This window comes from Lepidothrix coronata, unplaced genomic scaffold (assembly GCF_001604755.1).
Source record: "Lepidothrix coronata isolate B3197 unplaced genomic scaffold, Lepidothrix_coronata-1.0 Scaffold6, whole genome shotgun sequence".
NCBI lineage: Eukaryota > Metazoa > Chordata > Aves > Passeriformes > Pipridae > Lepidothrix > Lepidothrix coronata.
Genome location: NW_016690186.1, coordinates 8,124,760 through 8,136,434, shown reverse-complemented (window position 1 = coordinate 8,136,434; position 11,675 = coordinate 8,124,760). Strand labels below are relative to the sequence as shown.

General features: G+C 36.8%; 2 protein-coding genes across 2 annotated transcripts in view; both read left to right on the top strand.

Annotated features, from left to right (window-relative positions):
• Nucleotides 1-3,902, top strand: part of IMPACT (impact RWD domain protein) — an 18,781-nt gene extending 14,879 nt beyond the window's left edge. The window contains exons 10-11 of the mRNA XM_017832437.1: nucleotides 9-143; nucleotides 1,973-3,902. Of these exons, the coding sequence (XP_017687926.1) occupies nucleotides 9-143; nucleotides 1,973-2,044 (207 nt within the window). The 3' untranslated portion in view covers nucleotides 2,045-3,902. The remainder of the gene's footprint in view (nucleotides 1-8; nucleotides 144-1,972) is intronic.
• A 175-nt stretch (nucleotides 3,903-4,077) lies between these two features.
• The window catches only part of HRH4 (histamine receptor H4), a 23,090-nt gene continuing 15,492 nt past the window's right edge, over nucleotides 4,078-11,675 (top strand). The window contains exons 1-2 of the mRNA XM_017830857.1: nucleotides 4,078-6,640; nucleotides 9,229-9,395. Of these exons, the coding sequence (XP_017686346.1) occupies nucleotides 6,394-6,640; nucleotides 9,229-9,395 (414 nt within the window). The 5' untranslated portion in view covers nucleotides 4,078-6,393. The remainder of the gene's footprint in view (nucleotides 6,641-9,228; nucleotides 9,396-11,675) is intronic.

Below are 11,675 nucleotides of genomic sequence, written 5' to 3'. Positions count from 1 at the left end.
ATTCACAGATTTTGAATGTCCACAATGTGTTAGTTGTGGTGTCCCGCTGGTATGGAGGTATTCTCTTAGGACCAGATCGTTTCAAACATATAAACAATTGTGCAAGAAATGTACTTGTGGAATATGACTATGTGCCTTCAGTGGTAAGTTTCTGCCCCTTAGAAGGGTGTTTTCATGTGAACTTGTGTGAATTTTCCCTGTTAGGTGAAGCCAGAAGAAAAGTAATGCAACTTGTATCATCCTTGGGTTGCTTTGATGCACTAACAGGATCAGTGCAGAGAACTTCCAAGGAAGCTAGTGACCTGTTTTGTAAGCGTGAGGTGTGCAGCAGAAGGGTAGAAGCAGTTGAGAACATTGATCAAAACACAAATTTGAGAGCTGGGGGAGGATGATAAAGGGAAATGCCTCTTTCTGTGTTCAGAAAACTGGAAGCTGCCAGTTCTAATGCTTGCCTGTGCCACCAGTTCTAGTCTGCAGGCAGACTGAGCCTGAGAATCTCTGTAACGAGTAGGCATTTTCAAAATGGAAAGCTTTGTTAGTCTCAAAGAAGTTTTCAGAATTATAGATGATAGACACCATTAAAAAAACATCCAGACTAGAAGAATTCAAGTGAAGTAACATTACTGGTACAGAAAAAATTATGGTAAAATGTTTCAAGGGAGCTTAAATAACTCAGGAGACAAAGTTCCAAATGACTTTGAATGGCATTTTACTTGTTAAAGGACTCAGGTCATTTAATAATCTCACATTCTTGTTTCTCAACATTTTTTCATCCTCAGAATCAACACTTCTTCATCCTCAGAAGACCATATTACATATATCTATGTGCATTATAGTATGTAATTGCTAACGACAGAGAGTTTTAGATAGTAGGAAATAATTACTAATGGATAGTTGAAAAAGTATGCAGCTGTCAGGGGGTTTTTTGTATATGAAAGTATTTCAGGTAGCTATGGCTGAAGGCTGAGCATTCTTTGGCATTTCTCCCCCTCCACTTTTCAGTTATTTACTTTTTCCATTTTAAATGTGCTTGTATATACTTGGTGATTCATGTTCTTGACAGTTTATCAGTGTTTTCTTTGAAAACATTGCACGTAAAATAAAAGGAAGTGAATGATTTTTAAGTATTTACTCTCCTGAGAAGGTTTAGTACCAAAAAAATACCTACTTTTTCTATTTTTAACAACTTAAAGCAGACTGGGTTTTTTTTACTGCGTATTAACAAACATATTTGGTTACCCGTGTCCATCAGAAAAATAACAGATGGAATTTAGGGTAATGATTATTCTAGTGCCATGGATGTGGCTCTTGGAGAAAGTATTCTTTCAGCTAACTTCAGAATATCAGAGTTCAAACGACCTGTTTGAGTCCATTTCCCGTGTGTGAGCAATAGAAAGGAATAGATTAAAATGTCTTTTGTTCTTGTCAGATGTAGTGTCAGATTCCTTCACCATTTTGGGGAGTGCTTGCAATGAATGCCTACCAGAGAAAAGTCTTGTTTTTCAGAATTGGCAGTCAGAGTAAACTGTACATTACAGTGTTGATCCAGCAAGATTGACCAAATTTTGTTTTTCCCGCTGTAGGTTTATTTCACTTAGGGAAGCAAAGCAGTTTTAATGTCCTGGTGTATCTTGTGATGAGGCCACATCCACACTAAGAGGAGTTCTGCAGTATAGTGCTATAGAATTATTTCTATACTGGTAACTTCTTCCCTGAGTGGAAATGGCTGAGATTATTTTTATATTATATTCTGTTGGCGTAGCTACGTCTATAATTTTATCATTGCTGAAGGCAGAAATTTCTAAATAGCAAGACTGAATGGATAAATATTATACAACTCAAAATTTTCATAAATCCCAGTGAACTATGAACACTGTTCATAATAAAAATAATTCTCAATGGTTACCTTGAGAGAATAGTTGTGTTTACAAGAATATTGTTTAAATTTTGAAATGTTTGTTTTTCATTTCAGGAAGAATCATCTAGACAAGCAGGAAAGAGCAAAAAGATAAGGAAGGACAACAAGAAGAGAACAGAACACTAATTTATTTTTTAAAAACTTTAAAATATTACTTTGCACATATTTATACAAAGAAAACCTGAACCTTATTGCCTTATCTGGTACAACAGATACGTTGTATTCAGAAGAGAATTCAGTAAAGATATAGATATATTTTCATCTTGTTTTGTGATTTTTTTTTTCTGCTGTTCTGAAGTAGAGCTTAGACACAACTGCTCTGTTTCTTATACATTTCAGCTCCTTTTTAAGAGGACATTACAGCATCTGGAACCATTACCCCATCCCACCCCCTCCCAACAAACAGCAGCAGACTAATTACTAATGTAGATTTCTCATCTTCTCCATTCTTGGATTCAAATTCAAATGTCTTGTCTTGTATTAGTAATTGAATTCTCTAGTTTTCTGTATTAAGGCTGAGACTAGAGTCGTTTGTACACCAGGTTACTTTCTAAGTTTCAGATTTTCTTCTGAATGCATGTGGCCGAGTGCTGTATGGCCTTGGAGAGCCTGGTCCTGCCTGTGCAGTTCTCAGTCAGATGCTAGATAGGGCCTGCTTGGTGACATAAGAAAGGCTAAACATGGGCAATAAACTAAGAAATGTGATGAAATTACTAAAAATTTCTTTGAGGATTGTTCTGAGACAATCAGGACTCTGGGAGCCTGTTGAAAAGCTGAGAATTAAGTGTTGCATAATTAAAGGAACCAATGGTTTCAACAAAGTACATGGGGATTTTGAAATAGGACTGTTACATCTAGTAATAAAGATATAAACATTTTGAAGACTTGTGTTGGTGTAGAGTGGGGAAAAAAAAGCAAGTGTTATTGATATGATCACAAAGACTTGAATTTTCTAGTCTTTTATTAATGGCTTTCAGGCTTTAATGCATTTTAAAAAAAGTAAAACAAAACAAACTCACCAGGATGTTTTGTCAGTTAATTGTCATATTTCTATTTAGATGAGATGAAATTTTTTTTGATATCTTGATATCTTCCACTTGGAGAGGGTAGATTTTAATGTTCTGTTGGGTTTTTTGTTTTTGTTTTCTCAAGTTATTTCCTAAACTTTCCGACCTCTTAGTCAGAGGTACTTCCTTAGGTTAGGTGCACCTTATGTATTTTGCTCATATGTCAGGTCCATGACTAATGACTTTTCTCCAGTGGCACTTACATAGTTTAAAGGTGTAATTGTAAGACTATCTTACTCGACCACCAGTTTGGTATATAACTTTTTGCTGATAGCTTCTTACACTGGATTGTTCATTATAGTTCTCCAGCACAGGTACCCCAGAAAACCTTTCTCTCAAAGCAGACTTCATCTAATCAAAGTAACTCTTTCAGAGTTTGATAGAGCAACTGAGATTAGCAATTCCAGTAACTTAAAAAATGCCACCAAAATACATGATTAAAACCCAAAACAAACATGCTGATTCCTGCATTGATTTATTAAAACAGTTTTGCGAAGTTACACTAACTTGTCTGCGTAGCAAAGGTTTTTTGAGTTCAACCTTAGCATTTGTACTTGTGATACTAAAAATGTCTTTCCTCTCAGGAAAGGAGATCCACACTGTGTGCGTCTTTTACTTTTTTGGTCATACAAGTATTTCTTGTTCATAGTTTGTCTTATAGATAGACTCTTTTAAAGTAAAAATTTTGACATTCACTTCAAGTACTTTATTGACTTACGTATTGCAGAGTTTCTATTGCTTTTCTGAGAGTTTTGAGATTGTAGTAATTGTATTTATGTTTGCAAGCATTTCATAAGTTTAAACTTCCTTTATTCTAAGAGGAAGATCCAGCAAGGGAAGGAGGTTACAAAAATGGCTGGCAACAACTCTTAACTTTATAAATTCTGTTTGAAAATTAAAAATAATGTTAAACCAAAGCAGCAGGTTTGACCATTTTTGTTATCAAATATTATGAATTTGTTTAAGACATAGTCCCTACTTGTGGAAGAGTAACAAATTTCATTATCTGTCAAAAAGAAGAAAAGGAGTATGGAATTAATTTATACCTAAAGTACAGTTGCCTGTCATAAAAATATGTCAATGAAGTATCAAACACTAGCAGGAAAAGGTGGATTGTGGCTTTTATTTTGTCTTTTTGGCCACTCTGTTGTCTAATCTCTTTATGTTACTGTTTTTGCTTTGCTATTCTGGAAGTGAATTGGGAGTATGGATGAAAACAGACTAGCCATTACAGTACCACAGTCTCCGACAAGGTAGTATCAGAATGATTTATTTTTCTTTGTGTCTCAAACTTCAGTGACCAGACCAAGACTTTGTATCTGCTCTCTGATTGGGCTATTTTGTTAGCCAAGTACCTTCTGAAGAACTGGTAGGTGATTTCTCTTTCAAACAGAGACTGTAGGTAGAAGAGCCTTAATTAATTCAAGACAGTTGAGCAGTGGAAGCAGAACTGTTATTCTTACAAGCTTACAAGTGGTTCTGAGACTTAACAGTTCTTATAAATGTCCTACATGTATCTGGAGATCTTCCATGCTGAAATATGAAAAGGTGACGTTTTTAAAATCTACTACCCTTAACTTTTAAAAGTGAAGATAATTGTTTTAGTGCAGCATAGCAATTCTGGACTGTTTGTAATTTCTTGATATTGTAGGTAATTCAGAGTGGTGCTTTTACTGTTTTATATGTGTTCTTTTTTAATGTGGGGGAAAGAAGAGAAAAAGAACATTTACTGTGGATCCTTTTCGTGTGTTCACCTGTGGTATGCATTTATTGCCTAACCCGTCTATTTGAATAAAAAAATGAAAATCAGCTGTTTATTAGCTACTTTAGATATTTTTCTGTGTAGACCTGTGTTCTATACTGATTTAATCATAGTTATAGCCACACAATAATTCTTCTAAAAGCTCATTTAGTGGATCCACTGTTAAGCATATTTGTAGATTACTTGCTACACACAGGCTTTCCAAGCATGGTGTGGAAGAACTGGATATTTAAGATTTCAAGAAACCAAGTTAAATCTAAGTTAACTCCAAGAAGAAATGTTGAGGGATGGAGATGGAAAAGAATTAGGTAGCTATATACACCTAGAAAGCACCCCAAGATTTAAGCCATTTGGCAAGGTCAGTTGGTTCTCATGAAAAACAGTGAAGCTGCTGAGTTTACTCTTGAGGCTTCAGTATGGCTAGCAGAAGAAAGGCTAGTGGTATTACTTAGTAGTCATGCCATAGTGTGTTTTCTGCATTACCTGGAAATGAAATAAAGCTTAAAGAAATAATGGACTTGCGTGCTGGGAAGATATTTGTATGGATAATAAAGTTCTGCATTTTTTGTACTGCAGCCGTCCAAACATTTAGTAAAAGCACTTGGCAAATGCTAATGAATTTGTTCCCACAACAGAAGCAAAGACATGACAGCCAGCATTTTTCAAATTTAAGTGTCTAAAATTAGACACCAAAGTGTTTTTAGAACCCGTAATAAAAGTGATTGAATTTTTACAACTGTGGAATACTCACAGCTCTCTGCAAGTAGCTTCATTACTCATACAAACTATAAGCATTTGTGGAAGACACACGATTTTTCCCACCAGTGTGGGGAAAAAAAGCCTCATCCTGTTAATTGCCAAGCTCTCATGCATGTTCAGGGCATTGATATTTAGTTCCTCGGTTCTGGTGTGGCAGCAGCTGATGTTGTGTCACTGGGGTTGATGCTCAGAGTTTTGAAAGTGATTCAGTGGAAGTTTTGCGAGTGATCTCTGAGGGTTGGACCATTACTGGTTAACCGGTAAGTAATTCTATATATGGTTATTTACATCGTATTAGTTTTCAGCCCTACAGTCCACAAAAAGAACAACAATGAAGTCAAGCATGTCTTTGGTCAACAAAAAGATACAACAGAGAGGAACCACAGACTTGCTGAATTGCAATGACACCAGATAAGCAAGGATGAAATTAGAAAATAGCTTAAATTCTCATTAAGATATGTACATAGGATTGAGAAAAAAATTCAGAAAAAATTGTCCATAATGCTAGCAAGCAAAACACTTCTGGGAGGGAGGGAGGAAGGGAGGGAGGAAAGCAAGAGAGAACCTCAAATCAGCCATCCTGACCTCCACAGATAAGAATCAGGTTGCTTAAAGAAGAACTTGCATTTTAAAATACGAGCTTGAAAAAACCCCATCTTTCTTAACAAGTTACTCTTCCAGAATTATATGGTTTAAAATATCTTAAGAAAATTAGATTCATCTAGCATCAAAAGCTTTTACTTTTTTCCTGTCCTGAGACAGTTTTGGTTTTGATGTTTATTGGATTTTTGACCCATCTTGTTTTAACTCCTTGTGAATCCCAACCTTTTGGATAACTCTGCCAAATACAGCTTTCTTCCCAGGCTGAACTGACCGGGATACACAACATGCACAACAGCACTGCCGGAACTCTGCATGTGGCTGCAGCGTGTAATGAGACTCGGCCCACCCAGTCACCGAGCTCTGAGTTTTCCCTGGGCGTGTTGGTGCTGCTGGCTTTCCTCATGGTGTTGCTATGTCTGGTCACCATCCTTGGAAACATCCTGGTGATCCTTGCTTTCATCCTGGACAGAAACCTCAGGCATCGGAGTAACTACTTCTTTCTCAATCTTGCTGTTTCTGACTTTGCAGTGGGTAAGTCACAGTGGCGGAGGCCTGTGCTAATTGTGTCCTGGGAATCTTAGGAGAAGCACTGGGTTTTATTTTCTGTGTGGTTTCTTCTAAGATAACTATTTCCCAGATGTTTGTAGGGGAAGGGAAAGAATTGGTGGAAGTTGCATGGTGTATTTTAGCCTATGATTTTTCAGAAAAAAATGGATGCTTTGTCAGGTAAACAGGTAATGTTTAATGTTACTGCTTCAGGATAAAATACTACTGTGTGTGAATTTTACAGAATAACAAATAATGGAAGTTGTTTATGAAGAGTTTTGATGGAAGTTTAGATAGTCCAATTACAGCATGTATTGCCTGGCAGATATTCCATACCTGGTCGATATCTTCTGTTTCAGTCTGGTGTCACTCAATACAGATAATCACCTGACGTTTGTGATTATTAAATAGTGATGAATAGTATTTTTAAACATTTTGCTATACATGCTCTATCTAGAGCAATACCTTAGGAATATGTGTTTGTATAGGTAAATAAGAATAACAAACAGTTACTAAGAAGTTTGATTTTACATGTATATATTTGTAAATAGGGACACATTTAATTTTGAACGTGTACTGAGACTAAGTACAATTAAGACACAAATGTGATATGTAGTTGAAGATTGATGTATTACAATATTCTGTGAAGTGCTGAGTTTCTTTGCTAAAAGTCTTATTAGATTATTGGGTGTGTAGAAGGATGGTTTTGAACAGTTGTGGCTATTTTATGAAATCCATATTCTGACTTGTCATATCACAAAAAAATATTTTTAAACTGTTTTTATTCTACTATTTTTTAGCCACACATTTAAAAAGAATGCTGAAAGAAAAGAAAAAACTCCACTTAAAATTTATTGCTAGTATCAGAAGTTCTGTTAGGGGCACAGATTCTAATAGTCCTGTCCTTGTGATGTCCAGATCTCATATGCTTCCCCCATATGCCTGATTTCTTCTTCCAGGTTACATCTGCTTTGTTGTGCCACAGAGCTCTTGTTGCCTGCTGTCCAGTTGCATTATACAGGAAAAAAACACCACAGTCAGCAGAAAAAATAAACCAAACTCTCAGTGGATAAAGTGGTGTTCTGTCATCTGGTTCACAATGTAGCACCACAGTGTACAAATACTAGCATCTAGCTGGGAAGTATGAAGTAAATAATGTACTCTGTCAAAGAAGGAAGTAGAGCTTACTTGGCATTACCTAATTTCCATAAGTTTTTTTTTCTGATATTATGTTTACCAGAATGTCTAGTTTTTAATTCTAAATTTGGTTAAAAGCTCTGCTTACATTAGAGTCAAACTTGTTTGTATTTCCATAGCTACATAATTTAGACTTGAGGTATACCTAAATTATTCTTACTTTCTGCATGATCCTAATTGCTGAAAGCTTGCAGTCATTTGCTTATTCTTTGAACATATCTAATCTATCTGATTTTGACATTCAGCAACTTTTGCTTTACCTCTGTGCTTCTGGACCTATAGCTGGATTTGAATAGAAATCTCTTGATTCTTAGTAGAGAGAGAATAACAGGAATTCTGTTATTTTTATGGAAATGGAGACTCTCAAGATACTCTTCAATACCTGTTACAGGAGTACACACTATTATGTAGTAAATCTAAAGTTGAAATCATAGCTTTTCTCCCCCCATGAATGGTAAAATCTATGATATGGCATTTTGCTTAGAAGAGCAAGCATTAGTTGCTCTATAGATGCAGTGATTCCATTCCATTGCAGCGTTCATGCTGTTCACTGCATTTCTGCATCCTAGCAAACTCCACCACTAGCTCTTCAGCCTCCCAAGGCTGCATTGTGTCTCTGTGTAGGGTGATCACCTCGAAATTCATTAAAATAAGGTAATAGTGTCACTTTCACAACATTTGTATTTAACAGCCTAAATTTAGATAGCCATGGGTACGGGTGGGCCACTCATATATGGTCCCATGTCTTGGTGTGTTCCCATAGATAATGCCCTATCAGCTCACCACTGAAAAGTGGTTATGATCAGGAATTATGATGAAAAGAAATGTTATGCTGGGTGTGTTTAATTAACTGTGCAGTTTTTGTCAGCCTTCTGATTGTACAGTTTTAAAAATTAGTCTGAAACTCAGATTTCTATAAAAAGTTACTTCTGTAACACTTTTGGACACCATATCATGCTTCTAAGAGGATAGAAGCATGGCAGTTGGATAATTTATTGTAGAAAGCAGTTAGTGAATTATACTGGGGGAAAAGGTGTTTTTGTTTGTTTTAATTTCAGCAATTAATACAGAATAGTGTTTACTTCAGCAGGTAAAAAAGTCAGCTGCTCCTTCCTTTAGCAGGTGATATTAACAGAAGTAATAATGATACACAATAAACACAATACACCTTTCAGAGAGGTATTAATTGTAAGAATGTTACTAGTGCCTAGTTTGTAGTAAAGTTTTCATTGGTTGCATGATCATACAAAGCCTTCCATGTGGCAATTCCAGTCAGTATTGATTTACTTTTCTCAGATACCACAGAAATGTTCCTATGCTTTGACAAGCACTCCCTACAGTGCTGACTGACATGTGTGCTTGTTTTATTTTCATAGGTGTGTTCTGTATGCCTTTGTACATCCCTTATGCCCTGACAGGGACGTGGCACTTGGGACAAGGCCTGTGCAAGGTCTGGCTTGTTATGGACTATCTCGTGTGCACAGCTTCAGTGTTTAGCATCGTCCTTATCAGCTACGACCGTTTCCTGTCAGTTACAAAAGCTGTAAGAATAACATTTCTAATTATAGCTTTATATATATAGGAATTTCTATGAAACTCAAGAGTATTCACTATTAATACTAGAAGCTAAATAGTCCTTCATTATTGTAGCATTTTTTTCTGAAAAATGATGATTCTTCAGTGTTGCATTGGCACTTAGAGATAGGACATTGCCTTGTCTATAATTTTGATGTTACCCTCCTGCCATCTGCATTAGAATTTATTTAATAACACTACAGAGAAGGTGGGAAGGCCAAGGTAGGAAAGGGACAGCAGGCATGTGGAAAACTTGGGCTTTGGCTGTTAGAAGAGGTGTGATGAAAACTGGATTGAGTCAAGGATATGCTTAGGCTTTATAAGAAGAGGTATGGAGGGAGATGTGGGATGGACTGGGTGAAGATCAGGTGAAGATCTGAATTACCCCAGGGGGTGATTGGCATGCGCTGCCAACAAGCAGTTGAGTGGAAACTAAACCCTTGAAGCAGAAAGAAGAATGAATCACAATATGTGGAGAGGTAAGAGGTGTTTCTTGAGTGTTGTCATTCTTCTGCTACGGAAGATATCGAGGGTATTCAGTAATAAATATTATCATTCACCATTTCTAAGCTCTATTTGGTGTTTGGTCATAGAATCTTAGAATGGTTTGGATTGGAGGGGACCTTAAAGATAATCTATTCCAATGCTCCTGCCCTGGGCAGGTGCACCTCCCACTAGACCAGGTTGCTCAAAGCCCTATCTGGCCTGGCCTTGAACACTTCCAGGGATGGGGCATCCACAATTTCTCTGGGCAACCTGTTCCAGTGCCTCACCACCCTGACAGCAAAGAATTTCTTCCTAATATCTAACATAAAGCTACCCTCTTTCAGTTCTTTCTTGTTCTGTCACTACTTGCCCTTGTACAAAGTCCTTCTTCATCTTTCTTTTTTTTTTGTTTTAAAGTTGAACAGTAAAGTATGAAAATACCTATATTTAAGATATTAATGAAGTTGCAGAGCTCAAAATGTGAAAAATGTAAATTAAAAGGGCCTCTGCAACCCAACTGAGATCCATGTTCTTATGCAGCTAGTGATGGTCTTTGTTTACATGATCACGTTCTGGTTTTCTCCTTTAGGTAATTAGAATGGAGTGAGTCCAGGAGTGTGTAACATAGGGCTGTTATCCAAAGAAAAGATACTATGCTTCTTCATAGACTTGGGATCCACTTCTGACTATGCTGCAAACCTGGCTCATGGCCAGTTGCCAGTCATTTTAGACTTAACAGTTCGTGAAGTTGTGCTGAGCTTCCTATTTTCTGCCTCTAAATTGAGATGCTTGTGGTCTTGCAAATTCATTACTGCAGAACTGGAGCTGCACACTGAGCCAATATGCTGCTTTGAGATGTAGAGGAGTCTGAATCTTCAGGCTACAGTAAAATAAAATATCTAAAATAATGTGTATAACAGCACACTACTGCTCTGTTACTTGCTGGTGAAATAGGGACAATACCCCTTGTGTCATATGAGGCTGTGAAGATACTGTACATTAATATTTGTGTAGCATGCAAGTGCTACACTAATGAATGGCATAGGAAGTGATGAGGAAGATAATAGTTCTGAGGAAAGCCTGAGATGTCAAATGTTGAACAGAATGGAGGAAATAAAATTGTCCAGCTTTTCATTAACTAATCTTCTTGTGCTCTGAAAGGTGCAGGGGACTGAGACATGGAAGTATGTATTGCACATACTGGCTGGGCTACTACAGGGTGGTTTTAACTCCTGTATTTCCTAACTTCGAATGTCATGATTTTAATTCTTGATACGCTGTCTAGGTAAACATAAAAGCATCAAGATTTTCAGTAATGCAATGAGCTTTTAACAGGTAAAGCAAATGTTAAAATAGAATATTTAAATAAACCATATGTGTGGGATAGATTTTTCTGCTATGGCAGGAGGAAGCAGTATTAAAAATGATGTTATGTAGTATTTGCAGTCTCACATGGCAACCTATCTAATATAGGAAGTTTCTACTTTTGCTGTGCAGGAAGGAATTCCCACAACTGCTTTCACTCTCTGCTCAGCCTGGGCTAATGAATCCTAAACTGATTCCTTACTAATTCCTTTACTAAGCGGTGGCAACAACCTATGTCCTTTCACACCTTGAAGTCAAATTGTACTTTAGCCATCATAATTTCTGCTCCTCTCCAATCCCAAGTGTTAAAATAAGTCACAGAGCTACAGTGCATGAAGAACAAGACTAAGAGTTTTTTCAGGACTGTACATAGTGAAGATGTTCTAGGTGTCTGGGG